The sequence below is a fragment of the Anguilla rostrata genome, chromosome 17 (assembly GCF_018555375.3).
Source record: "Anguilla rostrata isolate EN2019 chromosome 17, ASM1855537v3, whole genome shotgun sequence".
In the NCBI taxonomy this organism is placed as follows: Eukaryota; Metazoa; Chordata; class Actinopteri; order Anguilliformes; family Anguillidae; genus Anguilla; species Anguilla rostrata.
The window spans coordinates 5,706,932-5,724,490 of NC_057949.1; the positions used below are offsets into that span (position 1 = coordinate 5,706,932).

General features: G+C 52.1%; 1 protein-coding gene across 1 annotated transcript in view; it reads left to right on the plus strand.

Annotated features, from left to right (window-relative positions):
- Window positions 1-165: 165 nt before the first annotated feature.
- Window positions 166-17,559, plus strand: part of setd1a (SET domain containing 1A, histone lysine methyltransferase) — a 32,031-nt gene continuing 14,637 nt past the window's right edge. Inside the window, 10 exon segments of the mRNA XM_064316572.1 lie at window positions 166-950; window positions 1,351-1,495; window positions 1,999-2,097; window positions 2,999-3,269; window positions 3,711-3,835; window positions 6,198-6,448; window positions 8,041-9,571; window positions 9,574-10,057; window positions 10,732-11,840; window positions 16,201-16,377. Of these exon segments, the coding sequence (XP_064172642.1) occupies window positions 1,358-1,495; window positions 1,999-2,097; window positions 2,999-3,269; window positions 3,711-3,835; window positions 6,198-6,448; window positions 8,041-9,571; window positions 9,574-10,057; window positions 10,732-11,840; window positions 16,201-16,377 (4,185 nt within the window). The 5' untranslated portion in view covers window positions 166-950; window positions 1,351-1,357.

Genomic DNA, 17,559 nt, shown 5'->3' on the forward strand with positions numbered 1-17,559 from the left:
CAAGTGGCATTAGTATAATGAAATAACATATATATGGTCTGTGTTGTGCTCCGGGCGAGCGGGCTGAACTCCGTGAATGTGCTGCTGCCGAAACTCGCAGGTGATTCGCACTGACTGATGGAGAACAGGCGAGGCTCTCAGGTTAGTGCGCGATGGCCGCTCATTCACTTTTACTCAATTTTTCAAAGTGAACACGGAATTATGTTACACGTTGCCGCCTGTGATACGAAATTACAGCAACGGAATATTACCGATACCCTTAGAAGCGGGTCTGATGATCGTAAAACCGCAAGCGGGCTCGTTTTTCTTTCCAAGACGCACTGTGTTTTTCCCGTCCGACCTAGGCCTGTCTCCAAGCAGCGGAGTGGTAGTTTCGGTTGCCCGCCTCGCCCGTGTCGCTGGTTAGGGTGAGATGAGGACCGAGCGTAGGGAGTTTGGCGGACTAGTTCAAGATGACTAGCTAGCTAACGCGACTTTGTTTATATGCGAAACTCCATCACTAATCTACGATAGGCCTACAGTTTATAAATAAATAAACTAACTAGCAGCGACCGAGTGTAATGTCCGATGCATTGTTGGAATTAAAAATCGCACTCATTTGCCCAGATCTCGGGTTCTGCGTTTGATAGATAACGAGTAAGTTTTTTTGACATTGCTAATAAATAATGCAATTTTAGCTAACGGAATGGCGATTACGGTCTAACATTCTGCAGCTAGATTATCCAGAAAACTAACGTTATAGCGTTCGGCTAGTTAGCTAGCTGGCGAGCCATATTCTGGTAATCTTTGAAAAACTTTGTCCAGCGTTAGCTAGTTATTATGTAATTAGCGATCGCATCGTGGTTATTGGGTGCCGGTTAGCTAGCGCACGGTAACTGCGCTTTTTGTTATGACAGGACTAACGCCGTGAATGCCTCATCTGGAGGAAACGGTTTAACGACCCCGCTCATGTAAGTTAGCCGGTGAGCTAGCTTCGGTATGCAATAATGTGTATTATCGCTCGCGATTAATTGTAACTAAATGCAATTAACAATTGCAGCTTTGTCGAACATAAATGATATGACGGTGCACATTTACCTGTGTAGTAAGACACCGCAAACAGCCGTGTTCAAATGGACTGGACAATTACACGAATATATCGTGTGCACACACTGTAAGGGTTTTCATTTATGCTAACATTGGAGTAACTGCATTCTTACCACCCAAACTGGACCAAATCACACACTAAGGCAAGCAGAGTAAAATGTAATGGCCCGTTTATGTATACCTGTTGTTTAGTTGTTAACGTTACGCGGCGTAATGCATGATTGTAATTTGACGTCCTGTTGTTGTGTGTTCTCTCTCCCGTAGTGATAGTATGGATCCGGACAGCGGGGCCGACAGTCAGCGAGCTCTCAGTCTGCAGTGGAAGAGTTACAAGCTCATCCAGGACCCCGCCATTCGCAGGGTCGCCCAGAAAGTCTACCGATACGATGGGGTGCACTTCAGCGTGCCGGTGCGTGTCTGCATGAACTCGTGTCTGGAGCGCGCCAGCGCGCGCGGGTGTAGTTTTTTAAATATGCGAGTGTAGGCTGTATTGATACGTCTTATAATTACCGCCACTAAATGTACAGAATAATATAAACAGCCCTTGATAAGCGATTTAAATGTAATGTTTTTCACCCTTACCATCCTACCCTGGTAGGGAGAATGCAGTGATGTATCTCTGTAATATTTATCGAGTCACGGAGGAAAAGCCAACATGCATGAACACAGATTTCACGTAAACAGAGTCCGTTTGTATTTTGGCTTGTGGTGTTGTTTATAGCAGTGCATCTTTGTGCAAACTGACGCAAAAGACTCAAACTGACCCCCCAGAACACTGTTGTCATCTGAAGGTGAATGTGCTGGTGCCTTTTTACCCTGTGGTTGTGAGATGAAACTGCAGGAAGTTTGTGGGAACACAGGTGCTTTTGTGAGACTGTTGAGCCAGCGACACCCCTTTCTGTCCCCCCTCAGGACTCGGGGTTCCCCCCTGTGGGAGACCTGCGAGACCCGCGACCTCGCAGGATCTGGTCCAAGCGCACAGAGCTGGCCCTTCCAGTGCCCAAATTTAAGGTGAGTGCCTTTAATCCCTGTCAGATTTACTGGATCTGTCACATCAGTGTAGTATAATGGGTGAGGCGCTGGTCTTGCAACCTGAAGGTCACGTTCAGTTCCCAGGTAAGACACTGCCATTGTACCCTTGAGCTTCAGTATATTAGTGCTATGTAAGTTGCTCTGTATAAGACCATCTAAATTCCTGTAATGTAATGTAACATCGTGTTCATAATGAGCAGCAACTAGGGAGAGGAAGAGAGAGAGAGCAGGACTCGTATTCATTAAGCATTTACGTGTGACCTTTTGGTTATTCATTAAGCATCTCTGAGCTGGAGTACTGCTCTAGGTCAGCCTCCTCCATCCATATCCTCTCTACCTCCATTGCAGACTAAAACCCAAACTGATCTTGGAGCAGCACGCCTATTCTAAGACGCCTTATATCCAAACGTGTTCCTGGCGATCTACTAGGTTTTCATTTCAGACCTAACAAAGCACACCCCATTCGATAGCAAGAAATCGTGTGGAGCTACTAATTAGTAGAGTCAGGTGTGCCACATTAGGGTTGAAATGAAAAGTTACAGGACGGTAGATCTCCAGGGGCAGGGTTGTTAACCACTGCCTTATGAGGGCGGCATTGTAGCATAGTGGGTAAGGAACTGGACTTGTAACCGGAAGGTCATAGGTTCCTGTCCTGGGTAGGACGCTGCCCTTGTACCGAGCTGCCAAGCAAGGTATTTAAACTGCATTGCTTCAGTATATATCCAGCTGTATAAATGTAAATGTAATGTAAATGCTGTGTAGAATGTCGTGCAAGTCGATCTTGATAAGAGTGACTGCTAAATGTCTTTAATGTAATGTAATTATGAGGCTGGGTCTTGCTGAGCCTGGCAGTAACGAAGCCCCTCCCCTTCCCGCGCAGCTGGACGAGTACTACGTGGGCCCCATCCCCCTGAAGGAGGTGACCTTCGCGCGCCTCAACGACAACATCCGCGAGCCCTTCCTGGCCGAGATGTGCGCCAAGTTCGGCGAGGTGGAGGAGATGGAGATCCTCTTCCACCCCAAGACCCGCAAGCACCTGGGCCTGGCCCGCGTGCTCTTCACCAGCACCCGGGGGGCCAAGGACACCGTCAAGCACCTGCACAACACCTCCGTCATGGGCAACATCGTCCACGCGCAGCTGGACATCAAAGGTACCGCCCCACCTCCCCCCCCCCGCGCTCCTTTTAGAGCTTCCGCCCTTTTCTGGCTCCGGGGCCGAAGCGGGTCGTTCGTCTGAGACCTGCTCGTGATTGGTCAGTTTCCCTGTACATGTAGCTGGATTTAAACACAGCATATGGCTTAGCCCCTGAGAGGCGGTAATGTATGTGTACTGTAGATAATGTATGGCGTGTACTTTACAAGCTCTCTGCTTCTCCAATTCGGATGAGCTTTATGTGCGTGGTGTATATATATACATAATGCCAAAGATTCTCTCTCTCTGTCTGTATGTCTCTCTCTCTCTCTCTCTCTGTCTGTGTCTCTGTCTGTGTCTCTATCTCTATGTCTCTCTCTCTCTCTGTCTGTGTCTCTATGTCTCTCTCTCTCTCTCTCTCTGTCTGTGTCTATGTCTCTCTCTCTCTCTCTCTCTGCAGGCCAGCAGAGGATGAAATACTATGACCTGATAGTGAGTGGCTCGTACACCCCCCAGACTGTCCCCACGGGGGGGAAGGCCCTGACGGAGCGGTTCCAGCCCCCTGTCCCCGCGCACCCCGACACGGTGAGGCCGCAGCTCCGCCCACCTCCCCAGCTCCCAAATACAGACTCTGATTGGCCCTCAGCTGGTGTTTACACCACTGGAAATTCTGGTTCTGATTGGCTCTCAGCTCCGGTTTACTTCTGGAAATGCAGGCTCTGATTGGCTCTCAGCTAGCGTTTACCTCTCTGGAAACGCAGGCTCTGATTGGCCCTCAACTGGTGTTTACACCACTGGAAACACAGACTCTGATTGGCCCTTGGCTAATGTTTACGTCTCTGGAAACGCAGGCTCTGATTGGCCCTCTGTTAACCTTTACCTCACTGGAAACACAGACTCTGATTGGACCTTGGCTAATGTTTACTTCTCTGAATACGCAGCCTCTGATTGGACCTTGGCTAGAGTTTACCTCTGGAAACGCAGGCTCTGATTGGCCCTCAGCTAGCGTTTACCTCTGGAAATACAGACTCTGATTGGCCCTCAGCTAGCCTTTACCTCTGGAAATACAGACTCTGATTGGCCCTCAGCTAGCGTTTACCTCTGGAAATACAGACTCTGATTGGCCCTCAGCTAGCCTTTACCTCTGGAAATACAGGCTCTCATTGGCCCTCAGCTAGCGTTTACCTCTGGAAACGCAGGCTCTCATTGGCCCTCAGCTAGCGTTTACCTCTCTGGAAACACAGGCTCTGATTGGCCCTCTGTTAACCTTTACCTCACTGGAAACACAGACTCTGATTGGCCCTCTGTTAACCTTTACCTCTCTGGAAACACAGACTCTGATTGGCCCTCTGTTAACCTTTACCTCACTGGAAACACAGACTCTGATTGGACCTTGGCTAATGTTTACTTCTCTGAATACGCAGCCTCTGATTGGCCCTTGGCTAGCGTTTACCTCTGGAAATGCAGGCTCTCATTGGCCCTCAGCTAGCATTTACCTCTGGAAATACAGGCTCTCATTGGCCCTCAGCTAGCGTTTACCTCTGGAAATGCAGGCTCTGATTGGCCCTCAGCTAGCATTTATTAGTATATTTTTTTTTATTTACATTTGCCCACTCCCAATTTCGCAGAATCACTTTAATTATGTTTTTTCATTACAACATGGGATCGTTCTGCAAATTTTACTCATAAGGGCTCAGAATCCCTAACGGGGCGACATAGCTCAGGAGGTAAGACCGAGTGTCTGGCAGGGTTGCCGGTTCAAACCCCGCCCTGGGCGTGTCGAAGTGTCCTTGAGCAAGACACCTAACCCCTAACCCCTAACTGCTCTGGCGAATGAGAGGCATCAATTGTAAAGCGCTTTGGATAAAAGCGCTATATAAATGCAGTCCATTTACCATTTACCAGAATCGTGTGGATGATAAGGTATCGAATAAGAGGAGCAGAGCACAATGACTGAGGAAATGAGCAGCAAGAGGGAATACAGTAAATAGGGGGGGTGCCTAATTGGCACCACCTGGTCCTGCCCCACTTGAACTGTCCCCATATTAATAACGCCTTATTTCCATCTGAAGGGTAGCCGTTGGCGCCGTTCGGGCCGGTGCAGTTGGCGCTATGCATTCCGCCAGGCTCAGATTTGTCCGTCAGACTGCCGGATAGCGAAGCGCGATTCGTCGCTCCGGGGAACGCGTTTCCGCCGCTCCGGGGTCCGACGGCGACGCGCTCGCACCGCTCCTGCCAATGCTTGACATCGCGCGTGGCGATCTCAGGCTCGTGAGCAGCTGCTCGGCCACGGAAACCCATTTCAGGGAGCTCTTGAAGAACAGTTCTTGTGCTGACGTCGTTTCCAGAGGTAGTTTGGAATCTCTGTACTGGGCGTCGCAACTGAGGCAGTCCTGTTCTGCGAGCTGCTGTCGCTCCTGTACGTTTCCGCTTCTCAATAACGGCGCTTACGGTTGACCGGGGCGGCTCTGGCGGGGCAGAAATTTGACAGACTGACTCGTTGCGAAGGTGGCGTCGTATGACAGTGCCACGTCGAAAGCCACTGAGCTCTACAATACGACCCATTCTGCTGCCAATGTTTGTCTATGGAGTTTGCATGGCTGTATGCTCGATTTTATGCACCTGTTAGCAATGGGTGTGGCCGAAATAGCCGAAACCGCTAATTAGAAGGGGCGTCCGTGTGCTTTTGGAAATGTAGTGTGTGTTTGCTGCCATTTGGTGGGCGTGTCCCGGGGGGCTCTGCTCTAGCCAGTGACGTAGGCGGAAGCAGTTGAGTGACGCGTCGCAGCGAGCACAGCCGCCCTATCAGCAGCTGTAGCGATGTCACAGTGATGTCACAGCCGGTGTGATGCTGCGGACTTGGCGATCCGCTCTCCTCTTAAACTCAGGCTTCCTGTTCCTGTTTTCCCTGACCCCGCCCCCATCCCGTAACCCCCTCCCGCTGCAGTCCTCGGACGTCCGGCGGCGTCTCTCGGCCGACGCGATGGCGGCCGGCATGGCGGCGCCGCCCCTGACGCCCGGCAGCACCACGCCCTGCTCCTCGGACACGGGCTTCAGCGAGCAGCGCCTGGACACGCCCCCGTCCTCCATGGGGGGGCCCTACACGCCCGGCTCGTCCGCCTCCTCCCAGGGCGGGGGCACGCCCTACACCCCCCGCTCCGGGACCCCCTTCTCCCAGGACTCGGGCTTCTCCAACAGGTGGGCGGGGCTCTGGGGTCCTCGGGTGCCGCTTTGGGGTGGGCCGGTTTGAGGTGTCCCGTTTGGGGTGTCCTGTTTTGGGGTGCCCCAGTTTGGGATTTAAGGTGTTTTATTTATGGATCTATGTTTTTATTGTTATGGTTTGTTACTGGATGTAATCTCCATATTCAGAATTATTACAACTGGACCGTAAATTTTTGAGTATTAGCAGTAAGATGGTTTTCAGAGTGCAGCAAGGATCGTCACTGTTGATTGGATTTCTTTTTAATCGTTGCTGCCCTTCAATGCCCACCCCTAACTTGTATTTACACGCTTATTCAGGCGCTGCTGCTTGTATAAATCTGCCGAACGCCCTTACGTTTCTCTTACGGATCGTCTTCTAAAGGAATGTAGTGGAAATGCGATTTGTGATTTGCGAAGTTTTCCGGAAAATAGAAAATAACAACTACAGAACTGCAGAAGTACACAAGGGCTTGGGGGTAGTCATGGGGACAGTGTTCTATATAACTGCATGTCGGTAAAAACAAAACATTAACGGTTATTAAAGCGTCATATTTAAATTTAAATTGCCGTCATTACTGAAATAACCGGCTGTTCCACCTTTGTGTTATTTAACCTCGTACAACTGAAGAAGAAAAGTAATAACCGGCTACGGACACTAGAGGGAGCACTTATCATTCGCTGACGCTCAGTAGGCACGGCGTCATTTTGTTTGTTTAAAAGCGGGTGATAATGTTTACATTTATCTCTGATTAGGCTGTAAAAATATTGTCTTGTTTAAAACAAAAAGCCAGACTGTTGTTGGAAAAAAGTTTATTTACTTCTGGATTCAATTATTTGGTTATAACTAGTTATTGACTTGGCCATAATGTTAACAAAATTTTTACATTTGTTTAACAATAAAACTTTAGAAACCTGAGGTTTTCTGACTGATGTAAATTCGCATTTTTAATTAATTGAAATATTTTAATACTGCTTTAAGTCTTTCAGCGTTTTTCAATAGTTATCAAGGTAATATCGCATAGCGTGAAAGTGTTGGATAAAGCGATCGGCACCATGAAATTTTAATATGGGCTTATGCCTTGCTGGAGGGCTAACGCTGTCCGTTCTGTGTGGATAGTCACATCGAGCTCTTGTCTGTTCGGCAGCACGCTAAACGCTCGCACTGCTGATTGGAAGAAGAGAATTGCCTGAATACTTTAGAAAGAACAAAATAATAATAATAATAATAATAATAATAATGAACTTTATTTGTATAGCACTTTTCAAAAACAAAATACTTTAGGAAGAACAAAATAATAATAATAATAATAATAATAATAAACTTTATTTGTATAGCACTTTTCAAAAACAAAATACTTTAGGAAGAACAAAATAATAATAATAATAATAATAATAATAATAAACTTTATTTGTATAGCACTTTTCAAAAACAAAATACTTTGGGAAGAACAAAAGACCCATGTGAGGCTTTCCTCTAGTGTGGAACCTATGCACTTTCAGAATGGAGAAACCCCTCAGGTGTGTAGAGGGGATCCGGACCGCACGGAGCCGCTGAGCGTTGACGCACTTCCTGTGTGCTTCCCTTCCAGACACGGCGCCGCGGGCTTCGGCGGGAACAGCTACCCGCCTCCGGACCTGCTCCCCTCTTCCTCCTGCTCTTCCTCGGCCGTGTCCTCCTCCTCCTCCTCCATGGGAGGCTACAAGGCCTCCCGGTACCACGAGGACGCGCACGCCCTGCCGCAGGAGCACCCGCCGTACCACAGGGGGCGCCCCGCCTACCCCCCGCCCCCCGCGGGCCCCTACCGGCCCAACGAGCCGCCGGCCTACCCCCCCTTCTCCAACCCCGGGGGCGGCGGCGGCGGCGGCGGCCCGCACATGCAGCTCCACCCGCCCTTCCCCCCGCCGCCGCCCGGCTCCCAGTACGACCCGCCCGCCCACTCGGAGAGAGAGCGGGAGAGAGAGAGGGAGCGGGAGAGGGAGCGGGACCGCGACCGGGAGAGAGAGAGGGAGCGGGACCGAGAGGCGGGGCGCTACGGCTCCGCGATCGGGTCCAGGCGGTCCTCCTACCACCACTACCCGCTGGACACGAACTCTTCCTCCTCGTCCTCCTCCTCCTCGTCCTCCAAGGCGTACCACTCGCACCACCACCACTCGGAGCGGCGGGAGGACCGGAGTCGCCGGAGCGGCAGCAGCGGCTCCGCCTCCCGGGGCGGAGACCACGCCCACCAGAGGCACCGCAACCACCACCACTCCCACAACCACCACGGCGGCGGCGGCGGCGGTGGCGGCGTGGGCAGCGGGGGGAGGCGGCGGTCCAGCCACGACCGCGACCGCGAGAGGGACCGCGATCGGGACCGCGACCGGGCCGCCCGCGACGGCGAGTACCCCAACAGCCACCCGAACTCCGGCGCGGGCCACGCCTCTTCCTCCGCCGCGCAGGTGTCCTCCAACAGCCTCTCCCCGCCCCCTTCCTCCGCCGCCTCCTCCTCCTCCTCCTCCTACCCTTACCCCCCGTCCAAAGAGCAGCCCCCGCTGCCCCCCCACGACCCGGCCCCGCCCTCGCGCCCGGAACCGCCGCCAGTCTTCCGTCCGCCCGCGGGGGGCGGGGCCGGGGCGGAGAGGGTCGCCGGGAGCGACAAGGACTACAGGCTCCTCCCGCACCACGCCCCGCTCCCGCCGCCGCCGCCGCCCCCGCTGCCCCCGGCGTCCGTCATCGCCGCCGCCGTGGCCGAGACCTACGGCGCGGCCGACTACGGCCAGGACAGCCCCGAGAAGGAGCAGTGGGTCCGCCCCAAGAGGAGACCCAGCACCCCGCCCTCCCCGCCGCCCCCGCAGGCCGCCGGCCCCGCCGCCTCCTCCTCCCCGCCCAACCCCTGCATCACCTCCTCCTCCTCGCCCTCGTCCTCCTCCCGGCCCCTCTCCCCGTCCCTGCCGCCCCTGCAGCGAAACTCCTCCTCCCCCGAGCCGGACTCGACCAATGAGAGCCTGCCGTTCGTCTACCACAGCAGCAGCCTGGACTCGCGCATCGAGATGCTGCTGAAGGAGCAGAAGGCCAAGTTCTCCTTCCTGGCCTCCGACGACGAGGACGAGGAGAAGAAGGGCGAGGAGGAAGAGGAGGGGCGAGCGGGAGGGGGCGGGTCCGCGGCGGCGGCGGGAGGGGGCGGGGCCCCGGCGACGGCGACGGCGACCGCGCCGGAAGGCAGGAAGCAGAAGCAGAAGGACGACGCCGCCGCCGCCGCCGAGCGGGACAGGCACCGGCGGCGAGACGGAGGGGCGGGGCCCGGCCCAGGCCCCGCCCAGCAGGACGGAGGCCGCGCCCGGAGGAAGGGGGAGCGGGAGAGAGAGCGCGACGGGCGCCGCCGGAAAGGCCGGAAGGAGGGGGAGGGGGCGGAGGGGCGGAGCCCGGCGCTGGCGGCCGCCGCCCCCTCCTCCTCCACCACCTCCACCACCACTGCCACCTCCTCCTCCTCCTCCGCCTCCTCCGCCCGCACCCCTACCCCGGACTCTGCCCCCGCGGCGCTCAGCCGCCCCGAGCCGGCCCACTCCGGACCGACAGACCCCCGCAAGAGGGCACACACGCCCTCCACCTACAACGGACAGGGCCAGGTAAGGGATAAATGTGTGCGTGTGCGTGTGCGTGTGTGTGTGTGTGTGTGTGTGTGTGTGTGTGGGCATGTATTACTATCTTTGTGAGAACCAAACGTCCCCACAAGGATAGAAAGATGAGGAAAATTACGCAAGGTGGAGACCTTTTGCTGGTCCCCACAAGTTCAAGAGGCTGTTTTAGGGTTAGCACTTAGGGTTAGGGTTAGGGTTACAATTAGATTAAGGTTAGGGTTAAGGTTAGGCATGCAGTGGTTGGGGTTAAGGTTAAGTTTAGGGTTAGGGTTAGAGGTTACGGGATGAATGTAAGTCAATGGTAAGTCCTCACAAGTATAGCAATACAAACGTGTGTGTGTGTGCGCGCGTGTGTTTGTCTCCCTCCTCTGGCTCAGTGAGGCACTGCAAGCTGAGCTGGGTTGACCCTGTGATGTGAGACTGGGGTCCAATTAGAGGCGACCACTCGAGCCACCTTTTGCCATCAGCCAATTACACAACGGCTGGGTTGATGCGTGCGTGCCAAAGCCTATCAGAAACCGGGAGAGGCAGATGAATACCTGTTGCGGGCGCTGTGGCAGTAGAGTGTGTGGAGCTCAGTTTTGCGTGTTTGTGTGTGCGCTCTGCGCCGTCCTGTCCGTCACCACACTAAGGCTCCGCCCCCTCTCCCCCCTACCCCACAGCAGTCCCCACACTCCTCCGGGGAGGACATGGAGATCTCGGACGAGGACGACGGGAACGCCCTCGCGGCCGGCGCCTCGGCCCCGCCCCCCTCCTCCTCCTCGCCCCTCGCCCCCCAGTCCCAGGCGGCCACGCCCTCCCAGGCGACCGACCCGGCCGCCGCCGCCGCCGCCGCCTCGTCCTCCTCCCCTCCTCCCCCCCGCCCCCGTCCTCGGACTCCGCCCAGCAGCGCTTCGGCGCCGTCCTGCCCCCGCCCATGCCCTCCTTCCCCCCGCACCTGCCCCCGCCCCCGCCGCCGGGCTTCTCCCTGCAGCCGCCGCCGCCCCCGCCGCCCGGCATCCCCCCGCCCCTGCCCCGCCTGGAGCTGCCCCCGGAGTTCCCCCCGCCCGTCCCGCTGCACATGTACGACTACGCGGGCTCGGTGGAGCTGGCCAGCCAGTGCGGCGGCGGCGGCGGCGGCGGCGGCGGGGGAGGGGCCCCCATGTCCTTCCAGATGCAGACGCAGATGCTGAGCCGCCTGCACCAGCTGCGCATGTCCTCCAGCAACGGGGCCGCCTCCCCCGGCGACGGCGAGTACCCGCCGTCCTACCCCCACGCCCTGTCCCACCTGCGCCCGCTGCCCCCGCCGCCGCCGCCGCCGCACCACCCCTACATGGACCAAGAGGGCGGCGGCGCCGTGCGCTACGACCAGGACCACCGCTACATGCCCCCGCCCATGCCCTACGCCTACCCGGACCCGCACAACCCCCAGCTGCCCCCGCCCCACCCGCCGCCGCCGCCCCCCCACCACGGCCTGCCGCCCCCGCCGCCCTCCCCCTGGCCCCCCCACATGGTGCCGCACCCCTACCCGTCCTACCTGCACCCGCCACCCCCCTTCGGGCCGGACGGCGCGGCGGCGGCGGCGGCGACGGCGTACGGGGCGCGCTTCGGGGAGGCGGGGGGCGCGGGCCTGCCCCAGCACCCCCACGAGGCCACGGTCCAGATGGTCCTGGCCACGCTGATCCAGGAGATGAAGAGCATCATGCAGAGGGACCTCAACCGCAAGATGGTGGAGAACATCGCCTTCGGCACCTTCGACGAGTGGTGGGAGCGGAAGGAGCGCAAGGCCAAGGTAGGCGGGCCGCCGGGGGTAAGGGGCGAGGTGGAGGGATTGGTGTTAGGGGGCGGAGTTATGGCTAGGAGGCGGGGTTAGGTTAGGGTGGGGGATTGTGGTTAGGATTAGGGAGCGGGGTTAGGGGGTGGGGTTAGGTTGAGTGTGGGGATTGTGGTTAGGATTAGGGGGCAGGGTTAGTGTTAGGGGCGGTTTATGGTTAGGGGCGGGGTTGGTTAGGGTGGAGATTGTGGTTAGGATTAGGGGCGGGTTGCGGTTAGGGGCGGGTTGGTTAGGTGGGAGATTGTGGTTAGGATTAGGGGCGGGTTCGGTTAGGGCGTGGTTAGTTGGGTGGGTGATTGTGGGTAGATTAGGGGGGGGTTAGGTTAGTGTTAGGGGGCGGTGTTATGGTTAGGGGGCGTGGTTAAATTGGGGTGGGTGATTGTGGTTAGGATTAGGGGGTGGGGTTGGGGTTAGGGGGTGGGGTTATGGTTAGGGGGCGGGGTTAAATTGGGGTGGGTGATTGTGGTTAGGATTAGGGGGCGGGGTTGGGGTTAGGGGGCGGGGTTAGTGTTAGGGGGCGTGGCTCAAACGGGCAGCAGCGGTGCAGGAACAGCGAGCGGTGTGCGGATGTGCAGCTGTGTTACTCCGTGCTACGCATTACTCTGCTTTTCCGTGTTCTGTCTCCCGCCTGAGCCGCGTTCGAGAAAAGCCGTTTGTAGAAAGACGTTCGTCCGTGCGATACAAGGCGCACGAGTGAAAGAGAAAGATATTTGAATGAATCTCTTCCCGCTTTTATAAATGGTGCCTCCTGAATTGAGTTTGAGGGTATAAACGTAACTGGTGCTGGATTTCTCTCAGGAATTCTTTCTGTGACTGCTCCTAATTAAGCAAGACAGTTCCCTGGCATCTTAAAAAAAGCAGCAAAAAGTAAGAAAACTGTACACCGTTAAATAAATATCTTCAAAATACGTATCTTCAAATCTTTTAATATCTTTAAATTGCATATTGGGTAAAATAACATCGGTATAAAAGAGTAGTAATAAAGAGAGGAACACCCTTAATTTTACCACGTTAGCACTACAGAGCATACGGTTTAGTAAGCGTTTACTTGCCTCTGCATTTTAGCTATTGTCATGATACGGCCAATAACATTAGCGCTGCCACAAAAACCAGGCTGTCGTTTTTGTACGCAAAGAAATAACGTTATAGCTGAAGAGGCTCATCTCTCCTGTCTCTGGTGCTTCAAAGCATAGCATTTCATTCAAAATAAGCGAGATGTGTGTCCTGAATACACACAAACCGTTCAAGCATTATGCTATATCTGTGCCTAACATTACTAAACCACGATCAAACGATAGCCTAGTATGGAGGAAAAAAACTTTGGTGTGTCCGAAATGGCTTACTTGCCTACTATTGAGTATACAAGCTGAATACAAGTTGCTTACAGCTTGTATACTCAATAGTAAGCAAGTGAGTTGGTTCGGACACGGCCAGTTTGTAATCTGTTGGATGCTGTTTTGGCTAGTCCAAGAATAAACACGGACATTGTGCAGAGGTCTCTGTGCAGTTCGCTAACGCTAATGCCTTCGACACATTGGTTTAGGTGGCTCGTTAGGTCAGTGACAACCACAGATGTGTAACTGCGGGAAATAATCACTTAAACGCGCAGCTGTAAACTCGTATAAAATCTGTGACTTTGCGAGCTACGGTCAGCGTCTGGGTCAGTGGGCGTGGGAATTTGGGTCTGTGCCGAAAGATCGTTTCGCGTTTAGCTGGTCTGGGCATTGACCGCTCAGCTGAAACGATAACAGGAAAAGATTAAATGAAATAAAAAACAAAGGGGTGATACTGAAGGTGAACGACTGCGCTAACCGGAGTGGCTCGGATGGACCAGTTGGATATCTTGGATATCCTCCTGCTGCTTTGCCTGATCTTCGCTGTTCCTGAGGTGCGGTGGGAAGGGAAACACCGGTGTGCTCCAGGAACCTTTTCACTTCCTGTTGTTGGCGGTTCTGCGCGCTTTGAGTTCCTGCCGCCCTGCGGAAAAGGGGCCGTTGTGTTGACAGGTGTGAGAGAGCGGACGACTGGGCTTGCCCAGCCCTTTTCCTGGAGGTCTACGGTCCTGTGGGTTTTTCGCTCCGACCCTAACAAAGCACATCTCATTCAACGGCTAGAGCAGGGCTGCCCAACCCTGTTCCTGGAAGTCTACGGTCCTGTGGGTTTTTCGCTCCAGCCCTAACAAAGCTTCACCTTATATTCAACGGCTAGAGCAGGGCTGCCCAACCCTGTTCCTGGAGATCTACAGTCCAACATCAATAAATCACGTCTCATTTGACAGTAAGATATTGCCTTGAGCTGCTAGTAGAGGCAGGTGTGCCAAATTAGGGTTGAAATGAAAACCTACAGGACGGCCCATCTCTTGCAGGAGGGTTGGGCAGCCCTGGCTTACAGTAATGTTGTCAGTTGGATTGATTGTCAGTTTCAAAATCGAGCACACACAAGGATCCCCAGGACCGAGTTTGAGAGCTCCGTATACTCGTAGAGAATAGCATTACTTTTTTTTTTGCCAGGGCTAAACAAACCTTAATTGCCTTCATGTTGTAGTCCACCTCTGTTTATATAAGCCAAGCATCACTGGGTTACACTGATGCCGTCTCCCTCTTGTGGCAGAAAGATGCATTGAAAAGATTTGTTTTGCTCATTGAGTGTCTGAAATTTCAGGTTTCCACTGATGTGTTGTTAATATTTTCCACCTTTAGTCCCCCTCTGTCATGGACGCTTTATTTTTGAATACACAATGCTTGGCGCTCGTGGAGGAATGTTGTGATATTGACCACACTGTACACCAGGGGGCGCAAGAGTCACTTGGAAGACTTAAAGCAAAGGACAGCTGAACTTTTCTACTTATTTACTGACGTTGGGTGTACTTTAATCTTGAATTTTCAGTTTGAGATTTGTTCATATTAATATTTTACTAATATCTTCTCAGAATTAAGGTGAATCTAAGGCCTAAAGTTGTCATTTTAGTTTGATATGAAATTAGCTCTTGCATGAAAGGGTGCTACTGCCTGACTTCCTGTTAGATACACCGACAGTCTGTAATTTACATTGTGATATTTTAAATGGTTGTGCATTGGACAAGGTGTTACATTTGACAAGATTATATTTGTTGTATATGTGTTGATATTTTATGAAGGGTCAACTTACAAAGAGAAATGACAAGCGTTCCTTGCATCGTAAATGTTTGTTGCATCATAAGTGTGTTATGAGTGCTTGATATACTGTAAGTGTTTGTTGTATCCAGGGTTCGTACGGTCATGAAAAACCTGGAAAAGTCATTGAAATTTAAAATGCAATTTCCAGGCCCTGGAAAAGTTATGGAAAATAATATTTCTTGAAAAGTAATGGAAATATAGCTGAAGTTGCATCAAATACAACTGCTAATTAATCCAATCATAAAAATAGTATGTAGAGTAATAAAACGTAAATTGGCACGTAACCTTCGCGGTATTTTGGTGGTGTGAGAAGTTCGGTCCGGCTCAGTCTGTTTACAGGCACGCTTCTGCTAATGTAGCAGTTAGTAAACATAGGCCCTGCTGTGCCAACAATATGCCAGGGAAGTGCAGCTTTTCAATAATATATCAGGGCTCGAAATTAACTTTTTTTACTTGGTAGCACTGGTGTAGAAGAATGTATCTAAGTGTGTCTGTCTGCTGTTTATTTGTTTTAGAGAGGCACCATATGTTTCAGATGCAGACCTAATTTTACTTAGTGTTACAATAAATAATTTTAAATCGTCCCGCTGAGATAAAGTCATTTGTTTTGGTCATGGAAATTCAGTTAAAGGTTGTGGAGAAGTCATGGAAAAGTCATTGAAAATCATTGGTGAAAAAGTGTATGAACCCTGTGTATCATAAGTGTTTGTTATATCGTGAGTGTTTGTTGGATCATAAGTGTTTGTTATATCGTGAGTGTTTGTTGGATCATAAGTGTTTGTTATATCGTGAGTGTTTGATGTATCATGTTTGTGTTTGTTATATTGTGAGTGTTTGATGTATCATGTTTGTGTTTGTTATATCGTGAGTGTTTGATGTATCATGTTTGTGTTTGTTATATCGTGAGTGTTTGTTGGATCATAAGTGTTTGTTATATCGTGAGTGTTTGATGTATCATGTTTGTGTTTGTTATATCGTGAGTGTTTGATGTTTGTGTTTGTTATATCGTGAGTGTTTGATGTTTGTGTTTGTTATATCGTGAGTGTTTGATGTATCATGTTTGTGTTTGTTATATCGTGAGTGTTTGATGTATCATGTTTGTGTTTGTTGCGTCGTTAGCGCTTAGCTTCCTGGGTTTATGAGTGTGCACTCCTCTCTGCCAGCCCTTCCAGACGGCGGTGCGGGGCTTGACCGCCGTGCGGGAGGAGGAGAAGAAGGAGGAGAAGGAGAAGCCGAGCGGCCGGCCGCGGGAGCCACTGCTCTCCCTGGTGGACTGGGCCAAGAGTGGCGGCCTGGAGGGGTTCTCCCTGAGGGGAGCTCTCAGGCTGCCCTCCTTCAAGGTACGGCCCCGGGGCTCACTGTGCTAGCGCTGCTTTATGCTAGCACTGCCTTAGACTTGCATTGCATTACGTTATGCTAGCGCTGCGTTATGCTAGTACTGCGTTACGTTATGCTAGCGCTGCGTTATGCTAGTACTGCGTTACGTTATGCTAGCGCTGCGTTATGCTAGTACTGCGTTACGTTATGCTAGCGCTGCGTTATGCTAGTACTGTGTTACGTTATGCTAGCGCTGCGTTATGCTAGTACTGCGTTACGTTATGCTAGCGCTGCGTTATGCTAGTACTGCGTTACGTTATGCTAGCGCTGCGTTATGCTAGTACTGCGTTACGTTATGCTAGCGCTGCGTTATGCTAGTACTGCGTTACGTTATGCTAGCGCTGCGTTATGCTAGCACTGCCTTTACATGCATTCACTACATGCTGTAATCCAAATGAAATATTGACTCATACACACCACCACGTTCTAACAAACTATGTTTATATCATTACCGCTGCCGTGATTACTTTGATTTTCATTCATTCATTTTAATAGAATATAATCTATACATTTACTAGATATAGCAAAGTGGTTCTTTCTAGGTCAGTATCCTTTATCTTCCCTTGCAACTCAAAGGTCTTCTGCACAAGACTGTTTCCCAACAGAAGTTACTTAAAAAATTCCACTAAGTAAATGTTTACAATTTTCCCTCCTGCAACTGGGGTTCAAAGATTATCTAGGTAGAATGCAGTGTACAAGGAGGCCACTGTCTTTCCTTAGTTACAAATTCTTAGACGTAACACAGAATACCTATTGTTCTTCAGTGATCATCCCATAATCACATACATTTAAATATATTCTTGATCAGTACAATCTTTAATAAGAAGAAATGTAAAAACATTAAAAGAATGAAGAAAACATACTTCCACACTATGTTATGCTAGTACTGCGTTATGCTAGGACTTCGTTACGCTAGCTCTGCATTACACTAGCACTGCGTTACGCTAGCAGTATGTTATGCTAGCACTGTGTTACGCTAGCACTGCGTTGAACAGCGCTGAAGTTACCTCACCCAGAGTGACCTTATTTCATTTGCTTATCAGGCTCCCTTCCCTCCCCTTATCTGCACGCTCCCTTCATAGGGCTGCATTTTTACATCTAACTCTACTTTGCTGCAGCATGCAAAGTCAGAGCCACGAATGTAA